The sequence below is a fragment of the Borostomias antarcticus genome, assembly GCF_949987555.1.
Source record: "Borostomias antarcticus genome assembly, chromosome: 25".
NCBI lineage: Eukaryota > Metazoa > Chordata > Actinopteri > Stomiiformes > Stomiidae > Borostomias > Borostomias antarcticus.
In genome coordinates this window covers 4,043,962-4,066,786 of record NC_140258.1, presented here as the reverse complement: position 1 = coordinate 4,066,786, position 22,825 = coordinate 4,043,962, and the positions used below count along the sequence as shown (strand labels likewise).

Here is a 22,825-nt window from a genome sequence, read left to right as displayed (position 1 = left end):
AAGACGCAGGAAATGAAGAAGAAGGCTATCCATGCACTACGTCAGGCCTACTGTACACAGCGCTCCGGTCGTCCATCCACCCTGGGCTCAATTAAACAGACGCTTTTTTTTATTGCCAGGGAATTGAATCTGCATGTCCTGTCATCTATTTTAAAGCCATTTAGAATATCTGAATCAATATGCCTAGGTCTCGCAAACCAGGCTATATATATTCAAATTTCAGCAGCATATAACATTCAAACATCCATGCCATCTAGCTAAAGAATTGCAGTCTACAGTAACATTGTAAGGTGTGTGTGTGTGTGTGTGTGTGTGTGTGTGTGTGTGTGTGCGCGTACGCAATGCATCTCCAGACAACAAAAAAACCTTCCACTGCTTCACTTCACCGACATTCATCAGAAACTGTTGGCCCTGACACTTTCATTTGGGAGAGAGAACCACAAGACAATTTACAGACAAGCCTTAATTTTTATCATCCTCAATTCCCTCGGCCATTCCACCTGGGCTGTCCGTCACCGGCCCCGAGGCAGCTCGCCGCCTGACAGGCACCCTGGCTCCACACACATGCTGCTCCGGATTCAATCAAGTCCACGCGCTTGAAGACGGCATGCTGGCGTTTTTTTGAATGCGAGCCAACTGCCGACGACGACGCAAATGGGTTGATAAAGTACTGTGTGAGTGAATAGAAATGCCCTCACCTCCCCCGGAAAAAGTCGCAACACTTTTGACTGTTGTGTGAGATTTACCCGCGCTTACCGCTGAATACGCCCGGGGGACGACGACGGTAAATAAAGCGTAGCTAAATAAATATTGAGCGCACGATTTGACCTCTGACATTAAAACCTTGACCCCCTCGGCCTGGTGTGAGCGTCAGCCCTGGCCGCGCAGTGAGGGAGGGAGGAGAGGAGAGAGGGATGAGAGGAGGGAGGGAGAGAGGGGGAGAGTCATCGCTCAGGGCCTTAAGTGGACAGCTGGAGTCGCTGACGCGCCTCGGCCTGGGGGGGTGGAGGGGGGGGCTCTTTCCCGTGGCCTTACTTAGCATCTTCATAGATTTAATGACCACTTTTAATTAAATTGGATTGAGCTGTAAAAGGGCTCAGGCGGCTATCGATCTCCAAGGCCCTCTCCCTTACCCGGAGAAATCCCACTTTACCATTAATAAAGACGGGGGAAAAGGGGGCGGAGTCAACTATCAATCTTTGGGAGGACCTCAGTCTGAATTAAGCACTTCCTCCGGACTGCAGGGGCTCCATTAGAGAGTCCTCCAGCTCCCAACGCCTGTGACCTGTCCAGAAACTCCTCCTGCCGTTATTACAGCCAACCACGGGTGATCAGACTGGGCTCAGAGGTGTGAGGCCCAGTGGGAAGAGAGACTGGGGCAGAACCTCTCTGCGTGTAGGAGAGAGAGAGAGAGATCCAGACAGACAGACGAGAGAGAGAGAGAGAGAGAGAGAGAGAGATCCAGACAGACAGACGAGAGAGAGAGAGAGAGAGAGAGAGCGAGAGAGATCCAGACACACAGACGAGAGAGAGAGAGAGAGAGAGAGAGAGAGAGAGAGATCCAGACACACAGACGAGAGAGAGAGAGAGATCCAGACAGACAAACAGACAGTGACAAGAGAGAGAGAGAGAGAGACAGAGAGAGAGAGAGAGAGAGACAGAGAGAGAGAGAGAGCTAGAGAGATCCAGACAGACAAACAGACACACAGACAGTGACGACAAGAGCGAGAGAGAGAGAGAGAGAGAGAGAGAGACAGAGACAGAGAGAGAGAGAGAGCGAGAGAGATCCAGACAGACAAACAGACACACAGACAGTGACGACAAGAGTGAGAGAGAGCGAGAGAGATCCAGAGAGAGAGAGAGAGAGAGAGAGAGAGAGAGAGCGAGAGAGATCCAGACAGACAAACAGACACACAGACAGTGACGACAAGAGAGAGAGAGAGAGAGAGAGACAGAGAGAGAGACAGAGAGAGAGAGAGAGAGAGAGACAGAGAGACAGAGAGAGAGACAGAGAGACAGAGAGAGAGACAGAGAGAGAGAGACAGAGAAAAAAAGTGAGACAGCGTGTCCCCTTGGTTGGTCTGCAGCAGCTGCTGATGTCATGCTCCGTGCCCCTCCCTCCTAATTGGACGCCACAGAACACAGCGGCTCCTCCGGGGCCTCCGGGCGCCAGACGGGGCAGACGCACACCGGCAGGCGCGCAGCCCAACAACACGGAGCGCTCTCCTCTCCCCGTACCGCCGGGCAGGGGGCTACGCTATTAGCATTAACGCGCCACCTCGTTAGGGGAAGCGTAGACCTAACGTTAAGAGTTTAGTCTCGGAGGGGCGAGCCGGCTGGCAAGACGACGTTGCCCAGGACATAGACCACCGGAGCCTGTCCTTTCCATCTCAGATGATCAGATTACCAGACCACTCAGGCTACCTATCTGAACACATTCCACATTCTTAATATCCCCAATCCCAAAGATTCCTAGATTACCAGACCACTCAGGCTACCTATCTGAACACATTCCACATTCTTAATATCCCCAATCCCAAAGATTCCTAGATTACCAGACCACTCAGGATACCTATCTGAACACATGCCAAACGACCCCAGCCCTCTGTCTATCCCTGTGACATATAGATCTATTAAACCTTACACACTGTCCGCTGTCCAGAACTCATTTTTATCCTTACACACCCACTACTGGGTACAGCTTCATCAGGAAAGGGGAGCTCTAATTGGTACAGCAGCTGTGTTTCCTGTCTTTATTGGTTTGTGAAGGGAAATGGAAATGGTCCCACCTTGACCGTGGATGACTAGATCTGTCCAATCAGACAGCCAATGAAAACCTTTGAAAAAAAAAAGGTGGTGCTATTTTCATTACAATATTGTTTTTGTGTTTTTTTAACTTTTAAGATGCGACTGTTTTCCATTTCATAAAAGTAGTTTAATAATGTCCACATCCAGCCAGTTTGCTGAACTACGACTGAACCAGACATCAGACAAAAAGGACCCTTCAAAGAGGAAATGTTCCATCAAACGTTTAGCCCAGGACCAGACCTGATCCGGCTCCACGAAGAAAGCACCACTTAATGTTCAATTATTCCCAGCAAATAGGATTCAGTGATCAAACTGAATTACAGACCAAGATGCCGTTTGGGAACCGTAGCTCTTTAATGTGGGAGAGATTCTAATGTGATTTTCACTGACAACACAATCAAATGGAAATGAGCCATCTGGGATGTGAGCAGAGGCCAGCGTGTGGCCGACGATCACGGTCCCTGGGCTCGGCTCAGCGTGTTAACTACCTCTTCAGCGAGACAATCGCTCGGCAAAACATTAAAAAAAGGGCCGAGGCAAACGCAAAAATGCAACTCGGTCTTTAGAACGGCCACTGCGGATGGCTAAATGATGCTTGTGAAACTTCCAGTAAGAAAGCAGGCCAGCACACACAGCTAGCACACACAGCTAGCACACACAGCTAGCACACACAGCTAGCACACACAGCTAGCACACACAGTACACCACTTCTGCCTCTCAGCAGCTTACCTCAGTGCACAGGATGTTCAGAGCGGTGAAATCCCATTTCTTCGCGTGGGCTGTGTTGTATCTCAGTATAGCATCCTACATGTGGGGAAATGGCGTTAGGTTCTTACAATGCATAATTTATCAACATATTCTGTTCCTGAGGCAGCAAACATGATCACCATATATTGTATTCATCATACTTATAAGGCATATTGTATTTATAAAGCATATTAGTGTAAAAAAAAATACAATAAAAATGAATTACTTCACCAAACCAATACCCATGCTGTTCCCTGTTGTTTCATTTCTCCAAGGCATGACCCTTGAAAAGGGTGCCACCTTCTGGTTGTTCCTAGTATAACATGCTGTTTCCTTGAATCTACCTGCTGATACTAGGAAATGGACTGCTGATGTATCTCACCCTGACATCCAGAGAGCTTTTGAGCTCTCCTTCCAGGGCAGCGCGGATCAGCTCCCAGCGACTCTGGACTCCGTCCTGCAAACACAGCTGTTAGAGACCCGGCGATGCATCATGATCACACAAAACATGGGGTGCCATGGATGGCCAACGCCACACTGGTGCTTTTAACATTTTCTCAGGGACGTAAACTCCACTAGAGTTAGGGGAGGACATCACACGTCCCCCTAACATTTTGAAATTCGCACCCCGGGTTTTTGAATAATTCAGATAGGAAGGTGAAGCAGCTGCACCCCTCCTTCCCCCTCCATCACCTCTCGACCCAGACCTACACCCCTGCCATTCCCGCTGCCGTCGCCATCGACTGGCGTAGCTCGTCTCTGATTGGCTAGTGTACCTCGCTCTCCACCGGGAAGAGGTTCTTCTCCGAGCAGGGCATCTTCACAGACACGTCGTCCCAGGCATCCTTGAACTTGGAGGGGTAGGGGAAGGGGACGTCCCCCTCCCTGAGGAGATCCGTCTACGGAGAGAGAGACACGTGGTTAGGTGTTTGTGCATGCCCTCCTCCCGGGCACTAAAACGCCTAAACTAAATCCTTACAACAATACAAGGGAAGGAGCGGTCAGTCAGAGAGAGAGGGGAGGAGCAGTCAGAGAGAGGGGAGGAGCAGTCAGAGAGAGAGAGAGGGGAGGAGCAGTCAGAGAGAGAGAGAGGGGAGGAGCAGTCAGAGAGAGAGAGAGAGGAGTAGCAGTCAGTCAGAGAGAGAGGGGAGGAGCAGTCAGTCAGAGAGAGAGGGGAGGAGCAGTCAGTCAGTCAGAGAGAGAGGGGAGGAGCAGTCAGTCAGAGAGAGAGAGAGGGGAGGAGCAGTCAGTCAGAGAGAGAGGGGAGGAGCAGTCAGTCAGAGAGGGGAGGAGCAGTCAGTCAGAGAGAGAGGGGAGGAGCAGTCAGTCAGAGAGAGAGGGGAGGAGCAGTCAGTCAGAGAGAGGGGAGGAGCAGTCAGTCAGAGAGAGAGGGGAGGAGCAGTCAGTCAGAGAGAGAGGGGAGGAGCAGTCAGTCAGAGAGAGAGGGGAGGAGCGGTCAGTCAGTCAGAGAGAGGGGAGGAGCAGTCGGTCAGAGAGGGGAGGAGCAGTCAGTCAGAGAGAGAGGGGAGGAGCAGTCAGTCAGAGAGAGAGGGGAGGAGCAGTCAGTCAGAGAGAGAGAGGAGGAGCAGTCAGTCAGTCAGAGAGAGAGGGGAGGAGCAGTCAGTCAGTCAGAGAGAGAGGGGAGGAGCGGTCAGTCAGAGAGAGAGGGGAGGAGCGGTCAGTCAGAGAGAGAGGGGAGGAGCAGTCAGTCAGAGAGAGGGGAGGAGCGGTCAGTCAGAGAGAGAGGGGAGGAGCAGTCAGTCAGTCAGAGAGAGAGGGGAGGAGCAGTCAGTCAGTCAGAGAGAGAGGGGAGGAGCAGTCAGTCAGTCAGAGAGAGAGGGGAGGAGCGGTCAGTCAGAGAGAGAGGGGAGGAGCGGTCAGTCAGAGAGAGAGGGGAGGAGCAGTCAGTCAGTCAGAGAGAGAGGGGAGGAGCAGTCAGTCAGTCAGAGAGAGAGGGGAGGAGCAGTCAGTCAGAGAGGGGAGGAGCAGTCAGTCAGAGAGGGGAGGAGCAGTCAGTCAGTCAGAGAGGGGAGGAGCAGTCAGTCAGAGAGAGAGGGGAGGAGCGGTCGGTCAGAGAGAGAGGGGAGGAGCAGTCAGTCAGAGAGAGAGGGGAGGAGCGGTCGGTCAGAGAGAGAGAGAGGGGAGGAGCAGTCAGTCAGAGAGAGGAGGAGCAGTCAGTCAGAGAGAGAGGGGAGGAGCAGTCAGTCAGAGAGAGAGGGGAGGAGCAGTCAGTCAGTCAGAGAGAGAGGGGAGGAGCAGTCAGTCAGTCAGAGAGAGAGGGGAGGAGCAGTCAGTCAGAGAGGGGAGGAGCAGTCAGTCAGAGAGAGAGGGGAGGAGCAGTCAGTCAGAGAGAGAGGGGAGGAGCAGTCAGTCAGAGAGGGGAGGAGCAGTCAGTCAGAGAGAGAGGGGAGGAGCAGTCAGTCAGAGAGAGAGGGGAGGAGCAGTCAGTCAGTCAGAGAGAGGGGAGGAGCAGTCAGTCAGTCAGAGAGGGGAGGAAGCAGTCAGACAGAGAAAGGAGGAGCAGTCAGTCAGAGAGAGAGAAAAGGAGCAGTCAGTCAGTCAGAGAAGGAAGGAGCGAGGAGCAGTAGCATCCACCAGGGCCCTCTGGAAAAGACAGGGAGGCAGAGCACCTAAGCAATCTAGTCTGATAGGAGGTCTACTGACACGGAGCCCTGAGGGGCTGGGGCAGGACGTCACTGTCTGTCTCTCCCAGTTCTCCTTTCCCTATTCCTGTGTGTCTCTATCTGACAGAGACACTCTCCCTCTCGCCCTCCAGAGGGTGGTGAAGACAGCGCAGCGCATCACTGCCCGCCTCGCCCCCCTCCATGCAGGAAATCTACAACACACAACGCTTTCACAAAGCACAGGAAATCAAAAAGGATTTACAGTACAGCCACCCAGGCTAGGGTGGGTTGGGCTGTTCTCACTGCTGATGCCTGGTAGACGTTGCCAGAGAACCACTCACAAACAGCCCCCCCCCCTCCCCCCCAGGCGTCTCAACCAGCAACATTAATCTCAGTGATGACTTTGATCACATGATCACCGCAATGTATGCCCTAGTCACTTGAATGTACATCACCACAATTGAATGTACATATCCATCGGCACATCTACACTTTTATATTATAAATAATATTCTTAATTCTTACTGTCCATATCTTTGCTATTATTGCCCTTTGCCCATATTTGTGACTCTTTTTAACAATTCTATTTTTTATGCCTACTACGTAATTGTTGCTTGCCATGTCCTAAGAATTCTATTGCTCAGAATGTGTTATTCTGTACACTTGATAAATCTCTCTCTCGCACACAAACAGACACACACACACAGACACACACACACAGACACAGACACACACACACAGACACACACACACACACACACACACAGACACACACACACAGACACACACACACAGACACACACACACACACACACACAGACACAAACAGACACACACACGCAGACACACACACACACACAGAAACAGACACACGCCAGCACACTAAGGCTGCCTTTCTCTACCTGGATCCCTCCTATTTGCTTCCCCTCCCTTTTCACACAGACAAAAGCACACTTGCACACAAAGGGACTCACTCTGATCATGACCGTGTGATTGAGCGCCACCTTCAGGTGCGGCAGGGGAGGGGCACACTGAGGCATCCTGTTCAGGTCATCAATGGGAGTTCCCAGCCACTTTCTGTCCATGTCGTCAACTGAGACTGGCACACTGCAGAGCGACACACACACACACACACACACACACACACACACACACACAAGTATAGTTACTGCACAGCTTGAACAGTTATCACTGTGAGGACTCCCTAGTAACTAGTCTACTATACCTTACTGAAGAGCTCTCTGCGTGGACTTCGCCAGAACCATGATTGACAGGTCGCTTGGGGGTCACCGTGGAAACAACACTAGATGCTGGCTGCTTTGCATTTTCCGTTTCCTTGGTACCATCCTGGCCTTGGTCTTTGGCGAGCGCTCCGGAGTCAGATCCGGTTCTGGAATGCCTGGCTCCTGTCGCCGGGACGGCCGCCGCCGAGGCGGACAGCTCCCCGAACGCGGCGCGGGCCGGGTCTCCTCCCCCAGAGTCACTGGACCGGGGAGGTCTACGGGGCGGGCTCCCGGGACTGAGCATCTCCACGTCGTGGGGGGTAACGCTAGCCACCCCGCTGTCAGGGCTGAGCCTGAGACCGAGGGAGGGGCTGGGCTCTGAGGACTGCGCGGGCGCGGCGGCGGCGGTCGGGCTGAAAGCCGGCGGGGGTTCGGGAGAAACGGGCCTCTTGGCTTCCTGTCCGTTGGAACAACGCGCCTGCGGGGCGGCGTCGGACTCGCTGGGCCCGAGAGAATTCCCACAGTCCATAGGGGAACAGTGGAAGGCACGGTCATCTCCAGGGTTCTCCAACGTTCCACAGCCTTTATCGCTGCCAAGCTTTGATTTGCCACAGATGTCTTCCTTTCCATCTGAAGGGCTCGATCTTGGAACAGTGTTCTTAGTGCATTCAGGCTTCACCTCACAACTCAAAGTGCTGCAGACCAGAGAGAGGTGAAATTATACATCACATTACACGATGTAGACCTGAGATTTAACAACATAACAGTAGTCATTCACTCTTCCTCTCATTCTACCCACTCTATACAAGGGCATACTCTATTCTCCCTCTCTCTGCTCAACATGCATCTCCCATTCACCAAGCATACACACTGTGTCACACACACACATACATTTGAAGCTGTTGAAATGGCAGCAATGAAGCAGCTAAGAAGAACCTACCTATGTGTCTCCATCACTTCCTCCATCTTTGACCACCAGGAGCAGGCAATAGGTGTCAAATGATCTGAATTTGGAAAAGGGTTCAAATAAAATAGAAACAGCAGTTTTGCAGCATTTACTACTGACAGTGGAAAGCATGAACATGTAGTTAATTGATCTGGCTTCTGAATGCATTCTTGCTTGTGGTTCAACATGTGATAAACGCAACAGTAGCTACAGTAGCTTCCTACCCATTTTGCTGTGTTCACACAGGTGACCTTTGATTTATGAATGAGTGACATTAGCTCTAATGCGTTAACGTTGGACGGGGAGTTTAATGGTGAGTTCGTTTGTGGTCGGAGGTGGCAAGTCGCAAGTGGCAAAATACCTACCTCCGACCTGTGTGCATTCAGCTATATACCATTATATCACAGTGACCTAGTTATATCTATATACCATTATATCACAGTTACCTAGTTATATCTATATACCATTATATCAGTTAGCTAGTTATATCTATATACCATTATATCACAGTGACCTAGTTATATCTATATACCATTATATCAGTTACCTAGTTATATCTATATACCATTATATCACAGTGACCTAGTTATATCTATATACCATTATATCAGTTACCTAGTTATATCTATATACCATTATATCACAGTTACCTCGTTATATCTATATACCATTATATCACAGTGACCTAGTTATATCTATATACCATTATATCAGTTACCTAGTTATATCTATATACCATTATATCACAGTTACCTAGTTATATCTATATACCATTATATCAGTTACCTAGTTATATCTATATACCATTATATCACAGTTACCTAGTTATATCTATATACCATTATATCACAGTTACCTAGTTATATCTATATACCATTATATCACAGTTACCTAATTATATCTATATACCATTATATCACAGTTACCTAGTTATATCTATATACCATTATATCACAGTTACCTAGTTATATCTATATACCATTATATCACAGTTACCTAGTTATATCTATATACCATTATATCACAGTTACCTAGTTATATCTATATACCATTATATCACAGTGACCTAGTTATATCTATATACCATTATATCACAGTTACCTAGTTATATCTATATACCATTATATCAGTTACCTAGTTATATCTATATACCATTATATCACAGTTATCTAGTTATATCTATATACCATTATATCACAGTTACCTGGTTATATCTATATACCATTATATCACAGTTACCTAGTTATATATATATACCATTATATCACAGTTACCTAGTTATATCTATATACCATTATATCACAGTTACCTAGTTATATCTATATACCATTATATCTCAGTTACCTAGTTATATCTATATACCATTATATCACAGTTACCTAGTTATATCTATATACCATTATATCACAGTTACCTAGTTATATCTATATACCATTATATCACAGTTACCTAGTTATATCTATATACCATTATATCACAGTTACCTAGTTATATCTATATACCATTATATCAGTTACCTAGTTATATCTATATACCATTATATCACAGTTACCTAGTTATATCTATATACCATTATATCTCAGTTACCTAGTTATATCTATATACCATTATATCACAGTTACCTAGTTATATCTATATACCATTATATCACAGTTACCTAGTTATATCTATATACCATTATATCACAGTTACCTAGTTATATCTATATACCATTATATCACAGTTACCTAGTTATATCTATATACCATTATATCACAGTTACCTAGTTATATCTATATACCATTATATCACAGTTACCTAGTTATATATAGATACCATTATATCACAGTTACCTAGTTATATCTATATACCATTATATCACAGTTACCTAGTTATATCTATATACCATTATATCTCAGTTACCTAGTTATATCTATATACCATTATATCACAGTTACCTAGTTATATCTATATACCATTATATCACAGTTACCTAGTTATATCTATATACCATTATATCACAGTTACCTAGTTATATCTATATACCATTATATCTCAGTTACCTAGTTATATCTATATACCATTATATCACAGTTACCTAGTTATATCTATATACCATTATATCACAGTTACCTAGTTATATCTATATACCATTATATCACAGTTACCTAGTTATATCTATATACCATTATATCACAGTTACCTAGTTATATCTATATACCATTATATCAGTTACCTAGTTATATCTATATACCATTATATCACAGTTACCTAGTTATATCTATATACCATTATATCACAGTTACCTAGTTATATCTATATACCATTATATCACAGTTACCTAGTTATATCTATATACCATTATATCACAGTTACCTAGTTATATCTATATACCATTATATCACAGTTACCTAGTTATATCTATATACCATTATATCACAGTTACCTAGTTATATCTATATACCATTATATCACAGTTACCTAGTTATATCTATATACCATTATATCAGTTACCTAGTTATATCTATATACCATTATATCACAGTTATCTAGTTATATCTATATACCATTATATCACAGTTACCTGGTTATATCTATATACCATTATATCACAGTTACCTAGTTATATATATATACCATTATATCACAGTTACCTAGTTATATCTATATACCATTATATCACAGTTACCTAGTTATATCTATATACCATTATATCACAGTTACCTAGTTATATCTATATACCATTATATCACAGTTACCTAGTTATATCTATATACCATTATATCACAGTTACCTAGTTATATATAGATACCATTATATCACAGTTACCTAGTTATATCTATATACCATTATATCACAGTTACCTAGTTATATCTATATACCATTATATCAGTTACCTAGTTATATCTATATACCATTATATCACAGTTACCTAGTTATATCTATATACCATTATATCACAGTTACCTAGTTATATCTATATACCATTATATCACAGTTACCTAGTTATATCTATATACCATTATATCACAGTTACCTAGTTATATCTATATACCATTATATCACAGTTACCTAGTTATATCTATATACCATTATATCACAGTTACCTAGTTATATCTATATACCATTATATCACAGTTACCTAGTTATATCTATATACCATTATATCTCAGTTACCTAGTTATATCTATATACCATTATATCACAGTTACCTAGTTATATCTATATACCATTATATCACAGTTACCTAGTTATATCTATATACCATTATATCACAGTTACCTAGTTATATCTATATACCATTATATCACAGTTACCTAGTTATATCTATATACCATTATATCACAGTTACCTAGTTATATCTATATACCATTATATCACAGTTACCTAGTTATATCTATATACCATTATATCAGTTACCTAGTTATATCTATATACCATTATATCACAGTTACCTAGTTATATCTATATACCATTATATCTCAGTTACCTAGTTATATCTATATACCATTATATCACAGTTACCTAGTTATATCTATATACCATTATATCACAGTTACCTAGTTATATCTATATACCATTATATCACAGTTACCTAGTTATATCTATATACCATTATATCACAGTTACCTAGTTATATCTATATACCATTATATCACAGTTACCTAGTTATATCTATATACCATTATATCACAGTTACCTAGTTATATCTATATACCATTATATCACAGTTACCTAGTTATATCTATATACCATTATATCACAGTTACCTAGTTATATCTATATACCATTATATCAGTTACCTAGTTATATCTATATACCATTATATCACAGTTACCTAGTTATATCTATATACCATTATATCACAGTTACCTAGTTATATCTATATACCATTATATCACAGTTACCTAGTTATATATATATACCATTATATCACAGTTACCTAGTTATATCTATATACCATTATATCACAGTTACCTAGTTATATCTATATACCATTATATCTCAGTTACCTAGTTATATCTATATACCATTATATCACAGTTACCTAGTTATATCTATATACCATTATATCTCAGTTACCTAGTTATATCTATATACCATTATATCACAGTTACCTAGTTATATCTATATACCATTATATCACAGTTACCTAGTTATATCTATATACCATTATATCACAGTTACCTAGTTATATCTATATACCATTATATCTCAGTTACCTAGTTATATCTATATACCATTATATCTCAGTTACCTAGTTATATCTATATACCATTATATCACAGTTACCTAGTTATATCTATATACCATTATATCACAGTTACCTAGTTATATCTATATACCATTATATCACAGTTACCTAGTTATATCTATATACCATTATATCTCAGTTACCTAGTTATATCTATATACCATTATATCACAGTTACCTAGTTATATCTATATACCATTATATCACAGTTACCTAGTTATATCTATATACCATTATATCACAGTTACCTAGTTATATCTATATACCATTATATCTCAGTTACCTAGTTATATCTATATACCATTATATCACAGTTACCTAGTTATATCTATATACCATTATATCACAGTTACCTAGTTATATCTATATACCATTATATCACAGTTACCTAGTTATATCTATATACCATTATATCACAGTTACCTAGTTATATCTATATACCATTATATCACAGTTACCTAGTTATATCTATATACCATTATATCACAGTTACCTAGTTATATCTAGATACCATTATATCACAGTTACCTAGTTATATCTATATACCATTATATCACAGTTACCTAGTTATATCTAGTGCATTCGAGCAACTGCGGGCTGAGAAACATATCCGAATTTGCGACGAGGAAGTGCGAGTTCATGCAGTGTTTTATTTAATCATTCCTAGTAGCAAGTCGCAATTTGCACCTCCCAGTTATAAACGAACGCACCCTAACTAGCTCCTAGAAAGCTGTACATAAAAGCCTCTGGATTGCTTTTCACCTCTACCCGTCAAGTCCCCAGGTGATGGAGTTGTTTGTGTCCAATCTATCTATCTATCTATCTATTATATAAACTGATCTCAGCTTCTAGTATTAATCTCTCCCCGCTTCTCTGCTCATGTAGTGATGCTATCCTGCTAGCTGACGGAGCTAGTCTAGCTATGCTGTTTACGACACAGAAACAGATTCCACACAATAGTCTGGCTTACGATATGGCATTACTTGCTGTCGTCACCAAACATAACTTCTATATTTTCAGAAATGACATATATTCAGTCATGTACACACCACTTTATTTCAGCCTCTTGTGAAATCCATCCAAATGCCATCCCAGTATTGTTTCACTTTGCATTCGTTGCTATAGAAATCACTTGACGGCAGGGAGAGTCGAACCAATCAAAAAATGGAATTGGCAAAAAGGGGCGGACCCTATGACGGAATATCCCAGCAGAAAAGGAGTTTATTGTCGTGCAAATAGCAAGCGCCAGTTGTTCCAGACAGAATCCAGACTTCATAGACGTTTACAGAAATGGCAATCATATCAAGTATTGCAGAGAATAACATCAATAGACTTACATGTACAAATAATTATGTTACTGTTTATTAATACATACAAATTCATGTTAAATGATTCAGGGAAAAATATAATAAAAATATGGTCCAGTGAATTAAATGAATATTCACTGCCAGATCTATTGAATGCTTATTACATAGGAGATTGGAGAGTGGAGTTTATTGTAAGGCTTTGGATAAAAGCATCAGCTACAAATGACAGCTGTAAATAACTAATATAATGTAATGAGTTATGAGTATGGATAAGTGCATCACCAGGACTTAGTATACAATTATCTAGTGCAAGTGATAAAGAGTGCAAAAACGTTAAGATGCAGAAATACCCGAAAGTATGAAAACAGGAAAAATGTCCAATTTGAGATTCAAAGACTATAGTAATATGTTGCATAGATTTCAAGAAGCACATTGTGTCCATTGAAGATTTGTGCCGACTTCAGACATGATGGCAGATAGACTGCAGGCCCGCTCTGCTCCGTGATACCCCCTAGGAGAACGGACTCACTATTTTCATTGAGATGTAGTTCTGGGGATAAACAAGGAAAGATTAAAATTCAATTAATACAAACATAAACACTCTTTGCATTTCAAACATGCTGCGCTGATCATGAGTTTGTGGGGCTGTGCTCTGTATTACGATGGCATTGCTCTTACCGGCAGGGAATATAGCATGATCCCAAGGAACAGGAGCACGGGCAGGAGTATTATCAGTCCGATGATTATCCATCTGAATTTGCGCCACACTATGAATTTCATGGTCTTGAAAGGACTTGTGAACCAGAAGAAGGATGTGTCAGGGCGGCTGGAGAAATGGGAAAACATAACGTAACCAGTAAATTACAGACACATCTAATTTGTTTCAACATCACACAAACGCACACTTGTCCTTTAAAATAACATGGTGACTTTCACTTGCCGATCATGCTACTCTTGATTTGAAACTTCACAGGTGTCAAAAGTTGAAGGTGTTTCACCCAAAGATAAAATTAACTTTTCATCAAAATCATAACAGAGTGACATGATGATGTTGTCCTATGGCGCTGTTGCAGACGACACAGGACAGGGTGCAGGGCAGGATAAGACAGTGCAAAGACATGATATTGCATTTCCACTGTCATGTCTTGAACTGTTCTGTCCTGTACCCTGTACTATGTCATCTGCAACAGCGTATGCCATAGACAAATTCCTAGTATGTGTAAGCCATATACAGTACATGGCGCCAATAAAACAGATCTTGAATCTTGTCTTACTGAGGAAGTTCCAATTTGGGGTTCATGTTGGGTTCGTCTCTCCCCTTCCCAGCGGGTCTCTGCTCCCTCTCCTTCTCCTCCACCACTTCCAGGGTCATCTCCACCTTCCCCTGCCGGAATGTAACCACGGTAACCACGCGCTCAGAAACACATCACACACCTCGCGCTGATGCTCAGCCACCATTCTGAGGGGGAGGGTCAGCACTTACACCCAGCACATGCTTTCCATCTTGTTCAATCACGCACGGCCACCAGCCCCGCACAGACCTCTGGGAGAAGAGGGAGTTGAGAGGTGGGCCTTTGGAAGGGCCTGTTCCTCTCATCCCTGCTAGCATCTTCAGGCTGCACTTCTCAGCCGTCTTGGCCGGGGGGATCAGATTGATCAGGTCCAGTTCTACTGTGCCTGCGTTAAATATGGTGGACAATAACGTTTTGGGATCGAATGCTCCAAATTCATATTACTTATATATATTGTGTATCATCCAGCGCTACCAACTCATCATTTTTACTTTAACTGTATCTTACCCAAATAGTCATCCAGAGAGAACTTGTCATTGTCCCAAATCTGAATGATCAACTTTGGGGGGGTTCGAAACTCAGTTTTGTCCAGATTCCAGAAATGCTCCTGCAATCAAACCACGAAAAACAGTCCTAAATGATTTGTGTTTATTTATCAAGAAACACATCAGTCATGACTATGCATTGCCAAACATTGAAGAAGCATCAGACATAAAGCTCTTTCATCACTCACTTTTCTGGAGACGAGACAGAGTTGCTCTGCAGGAAGATAGTCAAATCCAAACACAAATCTCCAGTTGAAGTTTCCATCGCCGTCCAGGGACCTGTAGTGGACGTCCGTCTTCTGCTTGTCCTCCTCCATGCCTAGCATCCATCTTCAAACCAGCAACATTATGGTTAACGACATACTGCAGCTGCTGAGCCATTTACTGCCACAGCTAGTCTGACACTACCAGAGATACTGTTGTGTGTGTTATATGAGGACATACTGTAGGCAACTCGCTCATTCAGCCATAAATCATAGAGTTTAGCGAGAGTCAGCTCAACTAGCTGGAGTAGCCCCCCCCCCCCCCCAGACAGAACTCGAGAGGGGAGTGGCCAATCTCGGCCGTACCCTTTGACGTAGATGTCACTCATGTCTTCTCCTGTGATGCTCTTCTCATCCAGGATGACATCAGTGGTATTCCAAATGATGGTGCGCAGGAAGTACCTGTTTTGGAAACATGCAAGTCACAGCTAATTATTTTTTCAGTCCATACTGTTCTCCTCCATCATAATCGATCTGTTTTTGAGCCAGTGCCCCTCACTTCTTTGCTCTGCGGGGAGTGATGTCACAGGGAGGCCCTGGCAAGCCCAGGCTCTTTGGGAAGATGTCCACCCACATCTGGATCTTTCCCTACGGGCCGAGAGAGCACGTTTAATACACACACAGCGTTACATTACAGAAGCACACACGCGGGTTGTGGCAACGAGATGACACAGGGCCTGGGACAGAGAAGGGAGAGCGTGGCCCTAGGCTACTCCAGGCTGACGAGGTTGGCTCTGTCTGGGTCTAACCTGGGACAGGGTGGGTTGGTAGGAGCTGTACAGAGTCCTGGTCTCAACGTGTTCAGGTACCAGACCCTGTTCGCCGAGGACATGCAGGGCGAGCCTCTCCCTGGCCGGACCCAGGTGCTTGTGGATCACTCTGGTAGCCTCTGGACAGGACAGCGGATCAGGACAACACAAAGAGGATCAGGACAGAGGAAGTCTTGGTCACATCATATGAAACATACGGCGGAACACAGTATGTCTGACTTCCCATAAGTACAGTATGATCAAGACAACCAGGTCTGGGACGTTATAGAAGAGGGCTCCTCCAATACCGAAGTCTAGCAGGCTGTATTCTCTCCCCTCGAAGGTCAGAAAGCTGCCGTCTCCCTCTGTCCGGGGGGGAGGGATGCCCCGGAGCCGGGCCAGATTCTGGAGGATCTGGGAGGGCTTCAGCTGGTCCCTCCACTGGTTGCAACCAGAGCTGTCGGACAACAGAACCTCTGGTTATACTAGTCCACAGCTCCGAGGCAACTCCTCGTAGGACTGACAGACACACTCGCCAGAGAAGGGTTGAGACACGCACGCCTGCACGCACACACACAACACACACACACACACACACACACACACACAATTGGGTTGATAGACACAGGCAGATTGATGAAGGTAACCCCAGGCTCACATGCAGTATGACTGAGGCAGGCCACAGTAGGAGCCGAAACGAGAGAGGAGTCTGTTCTCCAGGTCGATGACCGTCTCCCCCACCTTCTCGTCCCTGCTCAGCAGGTCGTAGTCATACACAGCTATCTTCAGGTCCTTGTCCTGGGGCAGGAAGCATGACAGCTCGAACATCCTGGTATTTTCCAAACAGGAGGAAAAAAAGACTTTTAAACATTTTGTTGACACAAAAAATATTGTACTTCAATGTTTTCCACTTTCATACCTCCCAAACGTTGGATAGAGGGTGTTGGGTAAGTAGTTATCCATGTCATCTATGCTTTTCCTTCCCAGGGAGATCTTTATGTATGGATCACACTACACAGAGAATACAAATGAGCAGATATATTGTGAGAATTGTGGAGATGCTGTGTGTACTGTGCCATTCCAGGGGGGCTAGGACAGGCTTTGGCCCGCGAACGCACCAGGCCGTTGTTGTCCTTGGGCTGCAGGTCCATACCACGGACCACGTAGATCCTCACCAGGCACTCCTGTGGCTGGCTCTCTGGCAGCTCTCTGAACTGGTGGGGCGGAGCGGGCACCCCCGGGTCATCAGACAGAGGGTACACCCGGAACGAGCCCTGTGGCGAAACAAACGGTCCCAGTTGTTGTTGATCATACTGGTTATAATGATTCAGCACATTCCCAATTGTTTCTATCCATCCAGCGTATTCCAGATGATGGCGGAGATCAATCCGGCAGGGGACCACTCCATACCACCACCAGGGGGCAGGCTAATGCAAGCAGCACTCTCACTGAAAAAAGCTAGGTGGACATGGTTACAGAGCAGGGGGGTTATAAGGTCACACTCCTCTGCCCCCTAGAGGGTTTCATGTCACCTTGAACTCCCCCACCACCGATGGGTCGTCCTCCTCCCCCTCCGTCTTCCCTCGCTGCAGTCTGAAGGTCTTACAGAAGTCAGTCAGCCCGCCGAAATCTGACAGCTCCTCCAGCTCACGCTCATACACCTGGGGGAGGATAACCACACGCGCACGCACACACACGCACACACACACACACACACACACACGCACACACACACGCACACACACACGCACGCACGCACACACGCACACAACCACACACACACGCACACACACACGCACGCACACACACACACACACACACACAGATATTTCTAGTAGGAAAATATTTCCAGCCGCTCAACTTTTGCGGAGTGTCTCGTACTGTAACGTTCTCCTCACCTTTAAGGTGTCATATCCTTTTTTGAGGTACGGTCCACACTTCTCACGCTCTCCAGTCGAGGCATAGAACTTACTCCACCAGTCGACTGCTTCCTCCTCCTGGAACACACACACACTCAGGTCAGTCTGTGGGATTTCATACATACACTACTGTGCTGTGTATTGATTAGCTGGGAAAGATAAGTTGTCATACTGGAGGAAAAATCTCACCTTCTCCATATTCAACTGAAACCATGAACCACGGAAAATACAGAAAACAAAGTTAGAGCACAATTGAGAAGAAATGTAAAAAAAAAAAAGAAAAGGCAAACAGGAAAGGAATCCATTTTGCTGATATATTCCTCCTCAGTGACAGATCTCCATTACCTGAGTCTCCAAGATGGGTCTGTCCGTGTTGATGATGACATCATCAGGGGCAGCCGCTAGCATGGCCACTAATACAAAGAGCCAAGACAGTATTGCATCAGTGTGCTATAGAGGAGTGTGTGTGTGTGTGAGTGTGTGTGTGTGTGTGTGTGTGTGTGTGTGTGTGTGTGTGTGTGTGTGTGTGTGTGTGTGTGTGTGCGGGGGTACCTCTGGCAGGCCTGACCACCCCTGTGTTGGTGCGGTAGGGGTCACAGCGGTACTCTTCCAGTGAGTCGATGGTGCACTGACCCACAACGGGCTTCCTGCCAAACGGTCTGTGGTCTATCACCTTCAGCACGATTGGAGGGGTGTACATTTCCTCTTTGGGCATTGGCTGGGAGGGAATCATGTGACATTTTACAGCAGAATGTATGTCATCATAAATAACATAAATAAATAGTTTTATTTTTGTATTATTATTATTATTATTATTATTATTATTATTATTATTATCATCATCATGACTGCAAAATGTGTATGACAGCAAGTCTTGGAGGACAAGTGTGGGGCAGCTGGTTAGGGGGCAGTTGGGTAAGGGGCAGTTGGGTAAGGGGCAGTTGGGTAAGGGGCAGATGGGTAAGGGGCAGTTGGGTGAGGGGCAGTACCACTTTGAGGAGCAGAACGGAGCCGGGGAAGTTGGGGTTCTTTTTGACGTTCTTGATGACGGCCGTCTCCACCACCTGCCCCCCACACTCCACTATCAGGCTGGGAGACGACACCGAGGCCAGCTGGTAGCTCTTCATGTTACGCAATCCCCATGTCAGGATCTGTCACATGACAACACACACGCACACACACACCCACGCGCACGCACGCACACGCACGCACACACACACACACACACACACACACGCGCACGCACGCACACGCACGCACACACACACACACACACACACACGCGCACGCACGCACGCGCACACACACACACAGGTGCACACACAGGCCCACACAGGCGCACACACATACAAACACACACACACACACACACACACACACACACACACACACACACACACAGGAGCCCACAGGAGCACACACACACACACACACACACACACACATACACACGCATACACACAGGCACAAAAGGATGAGATAAGATGTAATTTTCCTAGTGACCAACAGTAGCTACAGTATGTAAAGGGTTGGGTCATGTGCGGTCACGCCGTGGGGTTAGGTGTGCGGGCGTGTCCCTGTCTGCCCGGGAGGCTCACCTCGATGGCGGTGAGCTGCACCACAGGCCTGATCCCCTGCGGAACCATGTAGAGATGTCCCCCTTTACTGGGAGGAGCCAGAGGCATGTCCTCTTCATTCACCTGCAGGCAGTTAGCATTAGCATGTTAGCAGCGCTCAGACAGCTCCTCGGCTCCTCCAACCAAAGCCCGGCCGTTTGGGAATGTCCAGCCCAGCTGGCCCAGGCTGCGCGGTACCTTGTGCTTCAGCAGGAGCTCGGCAGCCACCAGCACCTCCCCGGCCCCGCGGCCCTTCCTGGTGACCGGGAACCAGAGCAGTTTGGGGCTGACGGCCACGTTAGCGTTGAGCTTCACCACCGGGGGGCAGCTGCACCGGCCCAGGGGCTCGTCCTTACCCTGCCGGACACACACACGCACAGCACAGGCTGCCGGTCAGCACACCCGGCCTGACCGCTTCACGGATACAACAACGAGAGGATTCCTTTATTTGGGTGTTTCTAAGACAGGGAATAGATTAGATGTTTGCTGTTTTCCCTGTGTAGTTAATTACAGAACAGTACAGTAGAGTACAGTAGAGTACAGTAGAGTATGTACCACTTGGTCTTTGTCGAAGAGCTCCAGTACTACGCTGGGGGGGTTACGGGCAATGGTCTGGGGGTCTCCGTAGATCTTAATGTCGTCGAAGATGAGGGTCTGGTCCCAGGTGGGGTTCACAGTGGTCCTGATGACCTCAGTGGTCTTACTGACGTGGAGGAAGGATACGTGGGCGTAGGGATCTAGAGGGAGAGACAAGCCTACTGAGCGATCTGCCTCGGCCTTGAAGACTACAGTAGGAGCAGACATCGCACCGGATAATTGTTCCAGTTATAACCTGTATCATCATAAACAATTGTGTTTTTGTATCTCACCTGAGAAGCTGTCATTGTCCATAGCAAGGAGGTTCCTGGCCTGATACAGGTACACTCTCAGGTGGTACACATTGGACCCTAGCCAGAAAATACAGTACACGTACTATATAGTGATATGGACAGCACAGCAAAACCAGAATTTTCATTCCAAGTATTCCAACCACTGACAATGGACCCAGATAATAAACTCCTAGACTACTTCACAGGAAAAAATGGCATGGTACTAATTTCATAAAATTTATCAAACTGTATTTTCCACTGGCCTGACTTGTCCTTGCACTTTCGTTATTGTTATGCACCAAAAGTCCACAGCAAATTCCTAGGAAGTCTGGAAATCAATGTTAAGAACCAGAATCAAGTTTATTGCCAAGTACTCATAATAGGTTATGATTACTTGGCAATAAACTTGATTCTGGTTCTAAACATTGATTTCCAGACTTCCTGCCAGGAAGGCCAGTGGAGGGGGGGTCAGATGAGTGATCAAGACTTAGCTACTTAATCAGACCAACGGGCATGGGATTAACGCTAGCTACTCACGGTGAAAAACACAGGAAACAGTGGGCGTGTTTGAACCAGATAGTTTGGCGGCATCCTTTTTACTGGCCTTCTCATCGTGGTCCACCCCCTTCAAAAAAACATGCACGAGACATTGAGGTCAACACACAACACGCGACCCGAAATACATCTGTACTGTATACAGTACTATAGCACAAAAACTCTACTGTAACCGTTCTATAAATGTGAGAAGTGTTTTAGCTTTGCCCAGACCTACTCTTGTTGACCACCTGACAGGAACAGACATATGTTAAGGAATAATACAAGGATATCACTCAGATACTGCTGCTGAGCTCCATGCTAAAGCCCATTTTAAGGATCTGGAACATACTCAACTCCAAATAATGGCTCTTTTCTGAATAAAGTACCTGAGCATGACAAACTCACTTCACACCAAAGAGACGATTAACACTCACCAGCGCCCCCTCCAGTTTGAAGATAGCAGAGGCCCCCAGGCTGCCAGAGGGAGCCATCTTCCTTCTCCAACGGCGGCGACGGAACGTGTCTGAAGAACGTTCTTTCCTGTGGAACTTCCAGCCAATCAGGGAAGCGTATTCCCAGCCCTCACCTGGATCCTGCTTCTGTGAAGTAACAGTGCACAGCTAAGGGGCCGTGTCCACATAGCGCCTTTTTTCAATTGTTTTCCAATGAGGAGAGAGCGTTGGTGGCCGTCTAAAAAAAACCGCAGCACCTAGCGTCTTTTTCCGAGCACTCCGGCTGTTTTTGAGCGGAGCGCTCAGTTGAAAATATCTCAACTTTTCAGAAAGGCGCTGGTCTCGTCACTGCCGCTCCTTTTTGGCAACCAATCAGATATTGGATAGGGCTTGACTCGTCAGCTGTCTGGAGTCATCTCTCAAGTCCCGCACCAGGCTAGTGAAAGGCCACTATCATATCATAATAAATACATCCAGCCAGGTTGTCAGATGCAAGAGACGTGTGACCATTAGTTGACTATCTACTGTGTCTAGCTAGCTAACTGGTTATGTTTTAAGATGCTATATTCATTTACTTAGACACAACGTTGTCACGAAACTAGCAATTGTTAGCCGGTCGGCTAGCTAACGTTATGTTATGCCAGCTATGTCAAACCCCCCCCCACACACACACACACTCCTTCCAAGTAGTATC

At 45.2% G+C, this 22,825-nt stretch overlaps 2 protein-coding genes across 2 annotated transcripts in view; both read right to left on the bottom strand.

Annotated features, from left to right (window-relative positions):
• The window catches only part of parga (poly (ADP-ribose) glycohydrolase a), a 37,335-nt gene extending 23,668 nt beyond the window's left edge, over positions 1 to 13,667 (bottom strand). The window contains exons 1-8 of the mRNA XM_084458732.1: positions 13,632 to 13,667; positions 8,343 to 8,406; positions 7,405 to 8,097; positions 7,154 to 7,286; positions 4,332 to 4,454; positions 3,938 to 4,012; positions 3,538 to 3,612; positions 2,142 to 2,257 (exon numbers count right to left, since the gene is read on the bottom strand). Coding sequence (XP_084314858.1) covers positions 2,142 to 2,257; positions 3,538 to 3,612; positions 3,938 to 4,012; positions 4,332 to 4,454; positions 7,154 to 7,286; positions 7,405 to 8,097; positions 8,343 to 8,368 — 1,241 coding nt within the window. The 5' untranslated portion in view covers positions 8,369 to 8,406; positions 13,632 to 13,667. The remainder of the gene's footprint in view (positions 1 to 2,141; positions 2,258 to 3,537; positions 3,613 to 3,937; positions 4,013 to 4,331; positions 4,455 to 7,153; positions 7,287 to 7,404; positions 8,098 to 8,342; positions 8,407 to 13,631) is intronic.
• A 733-nt stretch (positions 13,668 to 14,400) lies between these two features.
• Positions 14,401 to 22,825, bottom strand: part of myofl (myoferlin like) — a gene marked incomplete at both ends in the record, with an annotated part of 38,884 nt that continues 30,459 nt past the window's right edge. Inside the window, 25 exons of the mRNA XM_084458731.1 lie at positions 14,401 to 14,439; positions 14,568 to 14,715; positions 15,164 to 15,273; positions 15,373 to 15,566; positions 15,689 to 15,788; positions 15,915 to 16,056; positions 16,296 to 16,391; positions 16,489 to 16,577; positions 16,739 to 16,878; positions 17,047 to 17,195; positions 17,397 to 17,567; positions 17,658 to 17,749; positions 17,857 to 18,012; positions 18,271 to 18,399; positions 18,637 to 18,735; positions 18,847 to 18,861; positions 19,003 to 19,070; positions 19,210 to 19,375; positions 19,647 to 19,808; positions 20,256 to 20,357; positions 20,472 to 20,630; positions 20,829 to 21,010; positions 21,143 to 21,220; positions 21,680 to 21,767; positions 22,114 to 22,278. Of these exons, the coding sequence (XP_084314857.1) occupies positions 14,401 to 14,439; positions 14,568 to 14,715; positions 15,164 to 15,273; positions 15,373 to 15,566; positions 15,689 to 15,788; positions 15,915 to 16,056; positions 16,296 to 16,391; positions 16,489 to 16,577; positions 16,739 to 16,878; positions 17,047 to 17,195; positions 17,397 to 17,567; positions 17,658 to 17,749; positions 17,857 to 18,012; positions 18,271 to 18,399; positions 18,637 to 18,735; positions 18,847 to 18,861; positions 19,003 to 19,070; positions 19,210 to 19,375; positions 19,647 to 19,808; positions 20,256 to 20,357; positions 20,472 to 20,630; positions 20,829 to 21,010; positions 21,143 to 21,220; positions 21,680 to 21,767; positions 22,114 to 22,278 (3,039 nt within the window). The remainder of the gene's footprint in view (positions 14,440 to 14,567; positions 14,716 to 15,163; positions 15,274 to 15,372; positions 15,567 to 15,688; positions 15,789 to 15,914; positions 16,057 to 16,295; positions 16,392 to 16,488; positions 16,578 to 16,738; positions 16,879 to 17,046; positions 17,196 to 17,396; positions 17,568 to 17,657; positions 17,750 to 17,856; positions 18,013 to 18,270; positions 18,400 to 18,636; positions 18,736 to 18,846; positions 18,862 to 19,002; positions 19,071 to 19,209; positions 19,376 to 19,646; positions 19,809 to 20,255; positions 20,358 to 20,471; positions 20,631 to 20,828; positions 21,011 to 21,142; positions 21,221 to 21,679; positions 21,768 to 22,113; positions 22,279 to 22,825) is intronic.